The sequence below is a fragment of the Sycon ciliatum genome, chromosome 1 (assembly GCF_964019385.1).
Source record: "Sycon ciliatum chromosome 1, ocSycCili1.1, whole genome shotgun sequence".
Taxonomy (NCBI): Eukaryota; Metazoa; Porifera; class Calcarea; order Leucosolenida; family Sycettidae; genus Sycon; species Sycon ciliatum.
The window spans coordinates 57,562,650-57,580,149 of record NC_088643.1 but is presented as its reverse complement, the minus strand read 5'-3'; the positions used below and the strand labels follow the sequence as shown (position 1 = coordinate 57,580,149).

The 17,500-nt window shown below is 49.8% G+C and overlaps 2 protein-coding genes across 2 annotated transcripts in view; both read left to right on the top strand.

Moving 5' to 3' along the window:
• The window catches only part of LOC135804534 (DDB1- and CUL4-associated factor 7-like), a 38,088-nt gene that overhangs the window by 15,709 nt on the left and 4,879 nt on the right, over positions 1-17,500 (top strand). Inside the window, exons 2-6 of the mRNA XM_065318423.1 lie at positions 12,970-13,253; positions 14,500-14,601; positions 15,051-15,152; positions 16,655-16,768; positions 17,397-17,471. Coding sequence (XP_065174495.1) covers positions 13,125-13,253; positions 14,500-14,601; positions 15,051-15,152; positions 16,655-16,768; positions 17,397-17,471 — 522 coding nt within the window. The 5' untranslated portion in view covers positions 12,970-13,124. The remainder of the gene's footprint in view (positions 1-12,969; positions 13,254-14,499; positions 14,602-15,050; positions 15,153-16,654; positions 16,769-17,396; positions 17,472-17,500) is intronic.
• LOC135805735 (uncharacterized) lies at positions 5,380-5,859 on the top strand. The gene has a single exon (XM_065319825.1). It carries the CDS (start codon positions 5,380-5,382, stop codon positions 5,857-5,859), a length of 480 nt encoding a protein of 159 aa, XP_065175897.1.

The following is a 17,500-nucleotide window of genomic DNA, read 5'->3' as shown; positions in this document are numbered from 1 at the left end:
GGTGCAGTCCTGTCACTCGAGTTGAACTCGAGTTGAACCTTGGTGTGAAAGTTGTCGCCTGCTGGCGCGGTGACCAGGTGATTTGGGCACCCAGGAGCACGTGACCGCTTGTTCAACCATGTTCGATTGGGAATAAAGGAGGAACGCTGCATCGCAGCCTTTTCGGACCAAAACCAGTCGACTCAGCGTCCAAAAGACTACAACATATGGGCCAATCGCGGGCATCCGTGCTTTTATAAGAACGAAATGGCGCTTTTAGTGACATTTTGCATACAAATCCCCATCTAGTAGGGCGCAGTCACCCAGTTTCGGTGGAAGTGCGCGAGTTCGATTGGGATTCAAGTAGGAAGGGAGCGTCGCAGCTTCCTCGGACCAAGACCATTCGACTCAGCACCCAGAAGACTACAACTGGTGAAAATTTGATTTTAGGGTATACTTCCCCTTTAATTTTCACGCTTGTTAGGTTTCTCACACTCAGTGCACCTCACACTAAAGTGACTTGCTTACTTGCATTTGCAAACCTTTCAGATGTTGTAGAATAAGAGTGTGTGTAGCAGTGAGTTTGCTCTCTCGCTGTAACATTTTAGATTCGTGGCGAAGAAGTGAAGAATTGTGTTTCCTACTACTACAGGACTTGTTACGTGGTGTGCGTGCGGGTTGAGATCACCGAGGGTTCTCACCAATTTTGCTGGTAGCAGAGGACGGTTTTGAGTCTAGTAGTGGTAGTGCAGTAGTATCAGAGCACAACAATGAGTGCGTCTGATCATGAGAGATCTCGTTGTAGCGGCGACTTGCCGGAGCATCCCGCGCACGCGGAGGGAGCGAAGACCACGGTGGAAACCAGCTGCAGCGGATCGACGTCCGAGCCACTGGAGACAAGCGTACACTCCGGGTCGGGTGAAGGCGTTGATAGCGCAGACCACCATTCCGCCGAGGAGGAAGATGTGGAGATCGAAGACGACATCCAGGATGTCACAGTTCTGAAAGCCATGAAGATAGGGCAGAAGAGTGAATTTACCAAGCTTCGCAGACGAGCGCTAGTAGTAGTACTGACGAAGGACATGGACAGTAGCGAGCTTGAGAAGGAGACAAGTCGGCTTAGCGAATCGTACGACCGGGCAATGAGCACCATAGGCGACTTGCTCGGACATTACACATTTACAGTAGTCGTAATGACACTAAGAACCGTTCGAAGACGTTTAGCGAAATGGAGGTGTTGGAGGAACAATTCTCTAACGCCATGGCCCAGCTGATTGAAGTCACACGAGACGCGGTGCATCGGGAAGTAATTCGTGGCGGTGCAGCAGCGCGGGACAGGCGCTATGGAAGCGCGTTTGAGGCGTATGAAGACAAGTAATTATTATTTGGTGCAGCAACGCTACAGCAAGCGGCGAGCGCTGATCCAGGATGCGAGCAGCAGGTGTTACAACGAGACACCCACAGCCCGGACGCTTGGCAAGGATCAACAGTGAACCATTTTGGCGGAGCGTTCCCTAGTTCGGCAGTGCGTGCAGACGCGGACTGCAACGATTCTCCTGTACCTGTGGCGGTGGAAACAAGCGTGACTATGACAGCTGAAGCGCCCTTGTGCAGCAGTCAGAGTAAGTGTGACGACTGTCAATGCCATGCAGTGATCAGGTGTCATTTCAGGTGCTGCTATGACTGGGTCTAGAGCGCCACCAGTGCAGGCAGGGCTGTCACATCACGATGAGCCTTTCCCTTGGCCCTCACAGAGTACAGTGCCACCTGCACCCCACACACAACAGAGTCAACCAGCACCCACTACTTTCATGCAAGGACAAGGGCTATCACAGTTGACTCTTCATGCACCTGCGCTTGCTTCCACAGCCAGCAGGGGATCCAGGAGTGGAATGCCAACTCACACTAGTAGTAGACCTGCACAGACAACCAGAGTGGGCACTGCTGGAGTTAGGCCATCTACTCCCAGGTATCAACCTTCATCATTACCAACGTATCCTGTTTCCAGTAGCAACACGACTTACCGCAATACTGGACAGTTGGCATCCGCTTATCCAACTGGTAATCCTCATCCTCAGTTCCGAGCACAGCACCACCAGTCAACAGGACAGGCCAGTGTGAGTCTGCCACCATTTTACCCAGCGACCAGCAGTCTTGTCAATGCACCTACATCGGCTGGACCGTGGACGCATCTCCAAAAGATCAGCATCCCAGTGTTCGATGGGAAGAAGCACAAATACGAGGCCTGGAACGCCGCGTTTGCTGCATGCGTGGATGCCGCACTGCTAGCACCGGAGACCAAAATGTTCCAACTCCGCCAGTACCTAGGCGGCGAGGCATTGGAGGCAATCGAGCGTTTCGGCTATTCAGCAGCAGCGTACAGTGGAGCGAAGGCCATGCTCGAGAGAAAGTACGGAGGCGAACGGCGTCGCATTGCTCTTCATGTCGAAGAACTGGATCACATTCAGTCAGTGAGAGCGAATCGCCCAAAAGAGCTGGAGAAGTTTGTCGACCTACTCTCGGTAGCAGTGATCAACCTCAAGGATGCTGGGCGGAGTGCAGAACTACAGCCTGGCACTTTATACAGCAAGCTCTTGAGGAAGTTCGACCAGCAGCTCCTCACCCAATTCTACCGATGGTGATACGACCGAGCCAAGCCAGACTCAGTAGAGGTCCTTCTTGAATGGTGCAGTCTGGAGGCTGAATTCCAGACCACGGCAGCAGAAACCATTGAGGGCCTCAACGCGAGGAGTCAGGCAAGTGCGAGTAGCAGTGTTTCCGCATCACGACGGTCGACACCATTCGCTGGTCCGAAGAAGAGCACATTCGTCAGCACACCAGACAAGAAGCCACGGTCGTGTTCCCATTGTAAAGGCCCGCATTCCATCACGCAATGCATGCCCTTCTAGGCAGCAACACCGGCGAAGCGATGGAAGGTCGCGAAGGAGACAGGCCTGTGCTTCCGTTGCCTGAACTCTGGTCACTCAGGGCGCGAGTGTTTCAGGGCACAGGCATGTGGCATAGACGGTTGCCAGAAAAGCCATCATCGTCTGCTTCACGAAAACCAGCAGATTGGATTGCATAAGCAGCCAACGGAGAAGACGGGAGACAGCAAAGCAGCAGTGTCGAGCAACGAGGTTACCGGTGCAACCGAGCGAACACAGTTGGCAGTGCTACCTCCCACGGAGGGGAGCTCATCAGCGGCTCAAACCACCAACCTCGGCGTGCGCGGCAAGATAGCGCTCCGAACCGTCTCCGTTGTGGCACGGAGCGGGGACTGCCGGATTGCGCTCAATACGCTACTGGATGCCGGCAGCACTCAGAGCTATGTGAATGCCTCGGTTGCAGCTCAGCTCGGAGTAGAAGGGCAGACGCAGCGAGTGTCTGTCAGCGTACTGAATGGTGGGATCGAGTCGTTTTAGACAATGCCGGTAGACTTCCAGTTGGAGAGTAGCGACGGAAAGTTTATCGCCCCAATGACCGCCATAACCACGACGAATGTGACCGGCAGCTTGTGGCCGATCGATTGGAACGTTGAAGCCGCCAGATACACCCATCTGCAAGACATCAAGTTCCCCAAGCCTGCCGACCCGAGGGTGGTCGACATTCTCATTGGTCTCGATCACGCGGAGTTCCATACGGCCCTGGAAGAAGTGCAAGGAGAACCAGGTGAACCCATAGCTCGCCGAACAGCTCACGGATGGACGTGTGTCGGGATCGTCGACAAGTCGGCCAGAGCCACGCTGTTCTGCCATCGCAGTGACGTGTTCGTCGCGGAAACCAGCCATGACAGTCTAGAGGGCTTGGTCCGACAGATGTGGGAGATGGATAGCCCCCGGCAGAGGGGCGACCCAGTCCATAACCACGACGAATGTGACCGGCAGCTTGTGGCCGATCGATTGGAACGTTGAAGCCGCCAAATACACCCATCTGCAAGACATCAAGCTCCCCAAGTCTGCCGACCCGAGGGTGGTCGACATTCTCATTGGTCTCGATCAGTCCACGGAGGATCGTGAAATCATCTGCAGCGCACGGGCAACCTTGTCTGGAGTCGGCACCGGAAGGTATACCGTGGGACTTCCATGGAAGAGGAAGCCAGCGATGCGTAACAGCAGCTATGACATGGCGCTGAACCGGTTGCGCTCAACAGAACGGCGGCTTAGGAAGGAACCAGACGTTGGAGAAGTGTCCAGCCGTCTGGTATGGTCTAAAGGCAAAGTGGCCCCATTCGGCAGGGTGAGTATTCCTCGACTGGAGTTATCTGCAGCTGCTATGGCGTGTCGACTCGGAATGTCGATTGCCAAGGTTCTCTCTATTCCTCGCGAGCAGGTGGTACTGTGGACGGACAGTATGAATGTGCTGTGCTGGGTTCGCAACTGCAGCCGCTTGTTCAAGCCATACGCCGCTAATCGAGTGAGTGAGATCCAGCAGCAAACTGAGCCGTCCCAGTGGCGCTATGTGCCGACTGCCGTTAATCCAGCCGACCTGATATCACGAGGAACGTCAGCGGAGTCCTTAGTGTCTAGTAGCCTGTGGTGGGACGGACCAGAGTTTCTGAGCAAATCGTCAGAAGAGTGGCCTAGTCAACCTACGTCCGTCAAGCCGGCAGCTGCTACTATGGAGATTCGGTCAGCAGCTCGTCAGCTCACCGGCGGCGTCGACTCGTTCTTCATATTCCTGAAAGACAGCGACTGGAGTCTCAATCCGACGCGTTTCTCGTCCTGGCAACGCCTTATCCGCATCACAGCTTTGGTGGTGAGGTTCGTCAACAACTGCCAGATTCGTGTGGAGGAACGCCAGCTGGGTGCAACGACTCCAGAGGAGCTTGAGGCAGCTCGACAATGTGTCTTCGTTCAGCCCAGCGACAGTCATTCACCGAGTACGTACTGTTGGAACGGAGCAAACCTCTTCCGAGTTCGAGTAAGCTGTCGATTCTTCTGCCAATGATCGACAGCCAAGGTTTGATTCGTGTGCAAGGGCGAGTTCAACATGCGGCGTTTCTATCGCTCGACGCTAGGTACCCAGTCATTCTGCCGCGGCACAACTGGGTAACGCAGCTCATCATCCGCCAAGAGCACGAGGACACACATCACGAAGCTGGTACGAGTCACCTCCTGACCAGGTTGATGCAGCGGTACTGGATTCAATCCGGGAGAGAAGCTATTCGCGAGGTTCAACGCAACTGTTCGGAATGTCGCCGACGAAAGGCGAAGCCCGCGACGCAGGTGATGGCACCGTTGCCGAAGATCCGGCTGAAGCCACCCCATCGAGCGTTCGGTCGTGTTGCTGTTGACTACGCCGGTCCTTTCCAGACCCGGCATACAAGGCAGGGGTCACAGGCGTGCCAAGAGATACCTGTGCCCCTTGACTTGTCTGACGTGTCGCGCGGTACACTTGGAGATGTCATACAGTCTCGACATCAACAGCTTCATCAACGCGTTTGAACAGATGGCCAATCGACGTGGGCTACTCGAGGAAGTTCTATCGGATAACGGAACAAACTTCGTTGGTGGCCAGAGAGAGATTCAAGAGATCTTTACTGGAGATGACCAGGAAAGAATTGGTCAACACTTCGACAAGGTGAAGTGGAATTTCATTCCACCCGGGGCACCTCACTTTGGAGGAGTTCATGAGACGATGATCAAGTCCACAAAGCGGGCCATCTTTGCCATTCTGTCCGCGGCTGACATCACAGATGAGGAGCTTCAGACGGCATTATGTGGCGCAGAGAACCTGCTGAATTCGCGCCCACTGACTACGCCATCAGCTGACTTGAAAGATGACTTACCGATCACCCCGAACCATTTCCTGGTGGGCCGAGTGGAAGAGTTCGCCGTCGACGGTACCGACCAACCAAGCAGTCCGCAGCAGAGGTGGTGACGTGTACAAGAACTTGTGACGCATATCTGGCGCCGCTGGATGACAGAGTGGTTACCGGCTCACAATCGACGATCGAAGTGGACCACCAAAGAGCGGAACATGGCAGTTGGCGATGTGGTGTTAGTCATTACACCGCACACTCCACGCGGCAAGTGGCCACTCGGACGCGTACAGCAAGTGATGCCTGGCACAGATGGGCATGTGCGTGTCGTGAAGGTTCTAGTAGGTGGTAAGCTAGTCTCACGCCCTATCGTCAAGCTTTGTCCCATCCTACAGGGATGAAGATGTTCCCAAGACTAACGGGTCATATCATGCGCATCATATCCTACCTAGGATGACATGTTTTGGCTCTGTTGTGTGGGGAGTTCCGTTATACTCTTGTAGCCGAGTGCGGTGAACTTTATACTATTTAGAAGGTGTTTTATAAGATTGCTCATTCTATCGGCAATAATAGACGGAGAGGTACTTCAAGTATATTGATATTTGCTCTTGTGTTTAACGTGAGCATATCAAGGAGGGGAGTATGATCAGTAGCACTAGTGCGACTTCATGAATAATAGCAGTGTAGGCTTGTTGGTTTGGCACGAAGGTAGTAAAGTAGTACATTTGCATAAGTTGTGTTTTGCGGCACTGAAAGCTATGCCTTAGGTTATCACTAGTGTAGGGTTTCATTTTATCAACTACATTTCATGCTTGTTAGGTTTCTCACACTCAGTGCACCTCACGCTTGCTTTACTTGCAAAACCTTTCAGATGTTGTAGAATAAGAGTGTGTGTAGCAGTGAGTTTGCTCTCTCGCTGTAACATTTTAGATTCGTGGCAAAGAAGTGAAGAATTGTGTTTCCTACTACTACGGGACTTGTTGCGTGTTGTGCGTGCGGGTTGAGATCACCGAGGGTTCTCACCAACTACCAAGAGTATCATTGAAGGCTTTTACTCTTGCTTTGAACGAAACTTGGTAGGATCTAGGAGTTGCTGAAAATGTAATAACGTCGCGATATCCGCTCGATTTGGTTCTAATCAAGCGGATATCGCGGATATTGCAACGGTTGACCACCTACATGTACATGTATCCAAAAATTGAAATAGCGACGTATGTGCGCGCAGGCGTACATGTAGATCTACAATTATGTAGGATTGGCCCATTGATGTCATTAATTATTGCACTGCGCACTGCGTAGGGTCCGGCGGATTCTGCCGGCAGAAAAATTGGCAGAATTCGGTACGTTTTCTGGTAAGTTTCATGCATGCTTGGTATGTGGATAAAGAAATGGAGCAGAATTGAGGAATTGCCCGCCATAAGGTTTGTAGGGTTCTGCCAATTTCACTGCTCTTCGAGCAGAATCTGCCACCTTTTCGAGCATAATCCGCCGGTCCCGCGCAGGCCAGGGAGTCCTCGTAGATCTACACCGGCATAAATTTGACGTAGACTCTGCTGATATCGGCAAGAGTTCATAAGGGGTCGTCCGCAAATATCGATATTTTTTTAGAGAAGATATTCGTTCGTTTGGGGGGGGGGGGGAGGGGGTTTGGGCCCTGTTCGTCTCGTCTTTGAGAAAAAAAATATCGAACTCTATCTATGGACGGGCACTGTTCGACATGTACATGTAGTTTATGACCTACACAAAGTGAAAGTCAACCTCGTGAACATAGTATGGCAAGGTTGTGCGACTGTGGCAACGTAAACCTAGGTGTATGGGGAAATTAGAGTTACAGAATGGCTCAGACCACGCAGTGGTTGCCAGCTATTCTGGATTATATGAAGAATGTGATGTCGAACATATCAATGTGTTTGGCCTAGTTTCCTAACTCTTGATAGCTTTTTTGTAGTGAAAATTCATGAATTTTGTGATTTTATTTGAATCCTTGGTTTTAACGCATGCGTGGAACACCAGGTTTCGTTGATAAAAGCCCTTGTTCCCTCTATGTTCTTCGGCCTTTTGAATAGCGAGCCTCGGAACAAGCATATTATGTGCATTATAACACAGGGAGGGTCAGGGTTGGGACATTGATATGTTCGACATCACATTCTTCATATAATCCAGAATAGCTGGCAACCACTGCGTGGTCTGAGCCATTCTGTAATTATACTTCAGAATGCTCTGTCTCCATATCAATGTGATTTTGTAGCTCTCTGCCAGTGGTTGACAGCTTCGAGAGAACTGCCTGAGCATATTTCTCATCATGCTGGGGTCTAATAATAGAGCTTCTGAAAGACCGACTGGCTGCTCCAGTCTGCTGCTTTCAAGATATCATTCGTAGTAGTACCAGCATCCGCTGTTGCGGATGCAGAAGCACTCTGCACGGAGTGTGCTTTGAAGATACTAGTATCGATACCCGCACGAGATACCATTGGGTGTTGACCAGTGTCATACCTGTCAGTTTTTTTCCTGGACGGAAGGAATTGCTGATCTGTAATTATTGTCAATATTGATAGAGCGGTATTGATAACCAGCTTTGTACAATGATGCCAGGAAGTTGACAATCGTGGCTATATCACTTGAAAAGGGATCATTGTTCCGTTCACGACACCAGCCCATCCATTTCTTGAATAGGGAGTCGTACGTCTTCGTAGATCTCTGCCTCCATGATCCAAGGAGGAGTTCTGAAGCTTCCTCAGAAACATTCTGACTGGTGTACTTTCTCCTGAGATATTCCACGCGGCTAGACGAGGGACTATCTCCGGTTCGTTTACGCTGTGCGTCGGCTGAATCAGATCTGGAGTGCTGGGAAGCAACAGGGGCTCCTCTACCAGCAGGTCCAGGAGGGCTGGATACCACGGTTGACTCAGCCATACCGGTGCAACAAGCACTATCCGAGATTTCTGAGGGCAGACCTGTGCTACTACTCTGCTTATCAGGTTCCAAGGTGGGTTGACATAACCCTGACACTTTGTCCAGTCCAACGAGAAGGCATCCATGTCTATCGCATTTGGATCGGGACGCCGGCTCACATACATCGGCAGGAGATGTGTCAGCCGAGAGGCAAACAGGTCTACATTCATGGGACCCATTCGAGCAAAGATCTCCTGGAATACATCTGGATGCAACATCCAGTCCGATCGATCTTTCATCACGCGAGACTCGTCGTCTGTAACTGTGTTCAGTGATCCTGCTAAGTGAGTGGCCTGGAGAGTTATCTGTCTTGCCATGCACCATGTCCACACCTCTTTGGTGAGGCGATTGAGGTCGGGAGACACAGTGCCTCCGAACTTGTTGATATACGTCAAGGCTGTGGTGTTCACGGTCCATCTTCAGGTGAACCAGAAGATTTCGACTTGACTTCAGAAATGCTTTTACAGCCAGGAAGGCTGCTAACGGCTCCAAGCAGTTTATATGCATCTCTCGTTCCTGACAACTCCACGGACCGCCTGTTTGGGAGTTCTGGCAAGATGATCCCCAGCCCACTGTCGAGGCATCCGTCTCTATCACCAGGTCTGGTTTCGGCGTGAGAAGACGACGACCGTTCCAGTCTGTCAGGTGATCGATCCACCAGTCCAATTCCTCCAGAGCTTCGCTGCTCAAGAGACAAGGATGATCGTAATTCTAAGATCCCTCCCCTAGGGCTTTCTGCAAACAGCCCTGAAGGTTTCGATAGAACAAAGGACCTGGTGGAATCGCATGTGCAGCATGGCTCAGTTTGCCCAACAGGTGAGTTACAGAAATTGCTGAGTGTGTTTTTTTTTTTCCTCTCGCAATTTTTTGCATCTGATCGTGTTTTCTCCACGGTAAATTTATCTCCCGGCAATCTGATCGTCAGATTCTCGGAGTTCACCGGTATTAAGCCGAGAAAATCTATCTCCTTGGTGGAGTTCGGTTGTGGTTTCTGGTAATTCACAATGAACCCTAGATTCTCCAGGAGGAAAATCAGACCGGCCGTGTGGTCGTTTGTCTCGTTCTCCGCCATGCTCAGGATATCGTCGATATGAATAACCACCCTCAGTCCTGAGTGTGATTATCACCGCCCTTGAGGTCTTGGTAAAAACCCGCGGGGCTGACGATAGTCCGAACGGCAGACAGTTCAACTGATACATCTTTCCCTGCCATGCAAAACGCAGCAACTTTCGCTGGTCTGCGGCAATATTCCCTGGCAATGGGAATCATGAAGTGCGCATCTTTCAGGTCGACTTTCGTCATGAAATCGCCTGGTCTCAGCAGATCTTTCAACATGTGTATACCCTCCGTTTTGAAATGGGACACTTCCACAAATGGTTCGGAGCTTTCAGATTGATAATCGGTCTTATCGCTCTGTCTTTCTTCGGGACAGCGAAGAGTTGAGACACAAACTGATTGTTCGTTTGATCTGCAGGCATTACTTCGGAAATCGCATGTTTGCTTTGTATTGCGACAACTTCTGAGGAGATCTTTTTCGTTTCCTCCTCTTGAAATACAATCTCCCTTGGGGAAACGGTTTGAAAGGGTTCTTGAACAAAGTGAATTTTGTAACCCTGAACACCCCGCAACCATGCATTGGGTCGAGACACTTTGTGTCAGGTCTCTGACACCCATTTCCAAGCTCGGGTATTGAAACTTCTGAAATGGCCTGTTTGTTCGCCATCAAAGTTATTTCGAGGGAGATTTTGATTTCTCCTCCTCCCGAAACACTATCTCTCTTGGAGAGTGAGATTGAAAGGGCTTCTGAAGCCACTGAATTGTGTAACCCCGAATACATTTCAAGACCCACTGGTCTGAGCTGATTGCATTCCAGTCTTGTGCAAGCATTGCTACACTTCCCGCAATCGGGAACTGGTGAAATACGACACTTTCTGTCATGTCTTTTTCACCCATCTGCTGGAGAGCACTCACAACAGAAGACATTGAGTAGTTTTGAAAACTCTTTATTTCCTTTAGAGGAAGGGGTAAAGGCGGATGGCTCACTTTGCTGACTCCTGACGACTTCTGTCGTTGGGTTTCCTGTTGAACTGGGGATTGTACTGGTTTCCGCTGTAAGGTCGGAACCGGTTGCCGTTCTGATTGAAACTGCCCCGATTTGAATGGCCTCCCCGTGGGGCATGGTTGGCTCGGCCTCCTCGAACAAACGATCCGGTGGAAGCCTTGCCACCTCGCGAGGACGCCGCCTGCGACAAACATTTGAGCTCTTCGCTCCGTTCCTTCGCTTTTCTGGAGAAGCCATCTCCAAACAGCTGGGGTGCAGACGTCTTGAACGTATCGTCATCTTCTGCCATTTCGGCAAGGTCGCGATTCATACAAAGAATGGCATTTCGCCGCCTTTCTCTATTCAAATGCATATTTGCATTGCCAATAAAAGCCAACGCCTGTTGGCATGCTTCGACCGTGGCTTGTACGGTGAGAGTCTCTTTCCCAGCTTCCTCTAGTACGTAGGTCAAAGGACCTACGGCGTCCAAAAGCAAGGCCTGTTGTTTCGACAGGGCCTTGTCTCGCGACTTGGTCGCAGGGTGTAATCGGGACTTCACCATCTTGTCCATGATGGGCGCAGAGGCCACATCTACTTTGGGGCGCCCAAAACGACTACGCCATTGGCGCCGAACTTCGTTCGAGGTAGTTGTTGTAAATTTCTCCCGAAAGAATTCCAAAGTATCCGAGGACACTTTGAAATCCTGAGACGATTTGTCAAGCAAGCTTGACTCGTCCATTTCCTCTTCTGACTCACAGTCCGAGGGGTTGGGGATCTCACGGGTTTTACCCGGTGTTGAAGAAGCTCTTGGCGCCAGAGCGGAAAACGAAATAGAGGCACTTCGTGCCGGGTCAGGGCGGGATTGAGCCGCTTCCAGAGCAGACACTCGTTCCGCAATACTTGAAACGTCTGAGCCGATTTGCTCCATCACCTGCGAGACCTTTCCAAACTGGCTCATCATGTCCGCCATGATCCTCGATGACTGACCAGCAGCATCGGGAGAGGTAAAGGAGCTTGCAGACGAGTCCATCCTTGAGAGTGGACTTGACAGTTTGACGATTGAAAGGCGGTCTACAGTAAGCACAGAGACACACCAAGTTAGAAATACAACCAAGAGGAAGTACTGTACAAGACAACAGTCGATAACGAGATCGAACAGCTTGCCAAGAAACTTACTTCGAGCGAGCTAGAAAAAAGGCCGAAGAACATAGAGGGAACAAGGGCTTTTATCAACGAAACCTGGTGTTCCACGCATGCGTTAAAACCAAGGATTCAAATAAAATCACAAAATTCATGAATTTTCACTACAAAAAAGCTATCAAGAGTTAGGAAACTAGGCCAAACACATTGATATGGAGACAGAGCATTCTGAAGTATAATTGCAGCTGGTCACCACTGGTCACGGTTTAGGAAATTGCACTCCATTAAAAAATATCGATCCTTTGCATAAACATGACTGACTGTGTATGTCTTGAACAAAATATCGATATTTACGGACGTCCCCCCCCCCCCCCCGGACGGCCCCTATACTATGTTATGTGAGAGTCCATAACCCATAACAAAAAAAAGGGTTATGGACTCTTGTATGTAGCAAGAGTACATAACCCCCCGGGGGGTTATGTACTCTTGCCTAGGCTATAGCCTAGGCCTATGTAATGAACTCTTTATTATCGGTCATCGCGCATCGACTCATATCGCGCATATCGCGTGTGCATGTGATGCATGCAGCGATGGGATACATGCAGCTACAGCCTACAGCAACGCACGTGCCGATTCTGGCGATTTCACACATAATGCACGCGTGCTCAAACTCCGTTTATCAACACTAAACAAGATCGCTTTCAGAGTTGTTTGTGTTCCGATCCCATGACGGAGATACACATTTTCGAGTCCACGTTGAAGTCATGTTAAAACTCATTATTATTATATTATTTTGTGAAATCTCAGAGCAACATTATTTCCCTTCTCTTTGCAATTTGGGGGGCTCGTTCGAGTCACCCAGTTCCCTTTTACAACACGTCCTTCAATCACAAGGGCGCAGTTCTAACCTCCTCTATTTTGTCCCCAGTCTCTCGTCGTTTAGAGTGTCCGAGACAATTAGAATTATTTGCTGGGAAACAATTGTGAAATAATTGTCAACTTCAGCTCAGGGAGAGTGAGAGAGAAAATAAATTTGTCCGGAGAGTGGTGGAGTATGTACATGTACAGTGAATTGCTCCTTTGATATTCACTGCAGTCGTCTATCAAACTGAAGTGGGTGCTATGTTCAAGTCCTGTTGACCGTTACCTCTATCCATATCTGGTATCAAAACGCTTGGCCACTGACTCCTGATACTAGTTGATCGCTTTATCTGTCTGAGTGGGCCTGGGTGGCTCCACTAGAGTATCGCCATGTCGCGGAAAAAGGAGATCCTGAGGTACGAGGCACCATGGCCGCTGTATGCTATGAACTGGAGTGTGCGAAGCAACCACAACTTGCGGCTTGCTGCAGCTAGCTACATGAATCACAACAAAAACAAGGTACGTCGCAGCAATGCATTTATTCTCCATTTCTGCACAATGAACATTGTGCTGTTTGCCATGTAAGAATTATCTCCTGTTGGGCGCAATGCTGGCTTATTTTTAGTAAAGCTTGGAAAATGTTGCCGCAAAGAGACGTTGAATATACCGTAAAACCTGTGACTAACGACCACCCTTTGGGGCCAGAGAAAGTGGTCTTTAATGGCAGGTGGTCCTTAGTTAGAGGTTTGCACCGCACAACCATAATATGAACGTGAGACCGTCCGTGCCTGACGAAGTGATCTGTAGTACCAGGCTGGTCGCTAGTCACGGTGGTCTTTAGTTACAGGTTTTACTGTAAATTGAAACCGGCCTGTGCACGTGTTGTCACCGAATCTGATTATTTTCACGTTTGGGATGCTGGATATGCTGCATATGGGTACACATGACTGGCTTTTGAACTGCAGATAGTGCATCGGGTGCAGCGCCGTGGTTCTTCGTGCAACTACATATACATGCCCGTGTAGTTGCACTCGGATGCGAGGCTGCAGTGTGCCTGCCTTTTCTATCCATGAGTCCCTTTCTCGCACACCTGAAGTACCGGTACGCCTGGTACACTCTGAGGCGGCACTGGCTGCTGTAGGACAGGTTGTTTTCTATCTGTCAGACGGTGATTGCCCCAGTCCCTGGTGGTTACTAGTATCTGGTTATATGTGCAGTCAGGCTCTCTGAAATCCAACCTGCGGAATATGCCAGCGCCCCTGCACCAGTTCAAAGCCCAGTGAGCTGCATGACACTCGGTGCTGACCGTCTCGCAGGGCGGGATTTCATTAGGCAGTGCAGTGATTCTACACACTATACATAATTATCGTATCACTGTGAACGCCATGCCAGGTCGTAGAATATACTGCAGCGATAAGCGAAGTCTGACCCCGTGTTTTTAGCCGTTCAGTGCAAGCACAAGCTACAGTCCTGGCCAATGAATTAGGAGGTGGGCCTGGGGTGCAGATCCTGGAGCACTGCTGTCGTTAGTACACTGTCCTAGTCCAGGCTTGGTATCCAACATTGATTCTGTATTTAATAATTATATTCACGGGTGCATGCTTGGTACAAGTGTGTAGGTTATGCAAAGATGCCCTGCACAAATTCTCTAGGGGTGACGTGATTGCAGATGTTACTGTTGGTACTGTTCTAGGGGTGACGTGATTACAGATGTTGCTGTTGGTACTGTTCTTGTTCGTGGCGTCGTCGTCGTTGTGCCATGCAGATTCAAGTGCTGACTGTGAATGATGCGGATGGCGAAATTGCTTGTACGCATATGGCCGATGTTGACTACCCTGTCAACAAGATGATGTGGATACCAGACACAGTAAGCAGTGCATGTTCCAGGTTGTCCCATGGGCTGTGTTAGTCTTCCAATACCGGCTTGGTGCTCCTGATTAAAGTACAGAACATGAAGCAGGGGTGTGCCCACGTAGCGCCAAGTGTACGCTGTATACATCTTACCTCCATGTAACTTTCGGTGCCTATAATACTCACATTAGTAACACTAATTAGCTACAAAGCTTGCAAGGCAAAGTCATCGGATGCAATAATGCAACGGTCCATTTCTCGTACTTCAAAGAAGTAGTAGGATCGTAAGCGGCTGTGAGCAGTTGCCTTTCAGGCTGTGTGTACGTTGTGCTTGTACATGCGCGGTGCATAGTGGGGATCTCTGAGAAAACCACCCTGGTTATCCCCTTGGATACTCCCCTGTGAAGAATGAGGATGCACTGCACGTTGTGAACACGTTCTCGTTTGCTTTCGCTGTCCTCTCAGCACAATATGTATCCAGACTTGACGGCGACGTGTAGTGATTACGTTCGCCTGTTCAAGCTCAAAGATGATGGTACTATGCAAATGGAATGTCTCTTGGACAATGTAAGTACATGTATAATACTTACTACTGTCGTGGACATGGAAATCCCGTCGCATGTCTAGCGGTCCCAGGGCGCAGGCCATGCAGCCGTGGGTAAGCAGTACACGCATGCATGTATTATGCGCTGCAGCGCGCTAGTCGCATCGGGTCAACATGTGCACTGCATTCAACGACGTTCTGTACACGCTGAGGGCGCCGGCCCCGATCAATCGACTGGATTTCCATGTCCACGGCAGTAGGTTCTCTGTCTCTCTCTGTCTCTGTCTCTCTCTCTGTCTCTGTCTCTCTCTCTCTCTCTCTCTCTCTCTCTCTCTCTCTCTCTCTCTCTCTCTCTCTCTCTCTCTCTCTCTCTCTCTCTTCTGTCTCTCTCTCTCTCTCTCTCTCTCTCTCTCTCTCTCTCTCTCTCTCTCTCTCTCTCTCTCTCTCTCTCTCTCTCTCTCGCGCTCTCTGTCTCTCTCTCTCTCTCTCTCTCTCTCTCTCTCTCTCTCTCTCTCTATCCCAGAGTTCTTTCTTCTTGTTTTCTTGCTTTGTATGAAATCCCGTAGGCCCAGCTCGGGTTAGGTGTTGGACAGTCCTATCGTGGTTGCTGTAATTTCCATTACATAGCGCGCACCTAACCACTTCATGGCACAGAGTTTATGGAAGTGTAGCCACGTACGCAAAAGCACTCCAGCTGAAGCTGAAGAAAAAATCCACTCTTTTGTCGATAATGGGCAAATAAATCAAGTGAGCATGTATGGCACACAACAGACGTCCTATCGGGCTTATACTATGGGTTGTGTACATTTGTACAATGTGAGTAACAGAATTATGATTTTTAACCCTTTATTACCGGCCTGCGCTTTCGATCATATATGATCGAAAGTCTACGGGCCAGTAATATCTTCGTAACTCCATCGTTTCTTGTGCAAATTCAACAATCGAAGGATCTATTTGGTAGCGGAAACGTCAAGCTATCCAATGCAACAATCGCCGAAGAGATAAGATGTCGGGCGCCGGAGATATCGCGCGCCGTATTCTTACCTCGACAAATTCAAACCTTTGATCGATCACTTCGCTATCTTGGGGGGAAATCCCTTTTCGTGTGCTCTTTGAGCGACTGAGCACATGATAATGACGTAGTCGGCTGAAATTTGAATCGTCTCAAACAAATTTGAGCGTTCTACGATGAAGGAGAGCGGAATGGCGTTGATGGGACGAATTTGCTTGCATATCAGGCTTGGAGACGACTTTGCTGTGTTACCGCGCCTGATTTGTGGCGACTGGGTAATGGAGCCTGATACCCTGGCGTTGCTCTCGCCAAAAGCTTTCCAACGAGCCCTAGATTGTGAAAATCAAGCGAAGGAGACCAAAGTGATAACCTGGTGAAGTTGGAAATTGAGCTGACATTGTAATTCTGGTGCATGCTGTGCTAGTAATCCGGTAATAAAGGGTTAAATAAAAGAAGTATGAGGCCTATTGTCTTCCGGTGTATTTATCCGCGAATTTTTTTGTATATGTGCAGTACAAAAGTCCTGGGTACACTCAACCGCTAACATCATTCGACTGGAACGGTGCCGATCCTAACATCATCGGTACAGCAAGCATAGATACTTCCTGCACTGTGTGGTCATTGGAGGTGAGGACATTAGTGTGTTCTATTGTCGATGTTGTTGTCAGTATTGTTTGTCAATGTTGTTGTCCATGTTGTCGTCCATGTTGTCGACCATGTTGTCGTCCGTGTTGTCGTCCCATGTTGTTGTCTGTGCTGTTGTCCGTGTTGTCGTCCATGTTGTTGTCCATGTTGTCGACAATGTTGTCGTCCATGTTGTTGTCCGTGTTGTTGTCCATGTTGTCGTCCATGTTGTCGACCATGTTGTCGTCCGTGTTGTCGTCCCATGTTGTTGTCTGTGCTGTTGTCCGTGTTGTCGTCCATGTTGTTGTCCATGTTGTCGACAATGTTGTCGTCCATGTTGTTGTCCGTGTTGTTGTCCATGTTGTCGACCATGTTGTCGTCTATGTGGCGATGGTGGTGTTGGTGGTGTAGGTGCTGCTGCTGCCGTTGCTCTTGCTGTCACTATCGTTGTTTCAAATCTTTATTCTCACGATAGCCAGTGGCCAATAAGAGATGTTTGTTGTTGTTGTTGTTGTTGTTGTTGTTGTTGTTGTTGTTGTTGTTGTTGTTGTTGTTGTTGCCTGCTGGATAATTCGGGTCTCTGATTCTGCCTCTACTTCTTGTTGTGCTCGCTCATGTTCTGTTTTTGCAGACGGGCCGCGTGATTGGCAAGACGTCCTCCATCACTGGGCATGTTAAGACGCAGCTGATAGCGCACGAAAAAGAGGTGAGTTGGGAGCACTACGACCACCACTG

Bases quoted from the DNA above. Each gene is read 5' to 3' on its own strand.
- LOC135805735 (XM_065319825.1), top strand. From the start codon at position 5,380: ATGTCATACAGTCTCGACATCAACAGCTTCATCAACGCGTTTGAACAG.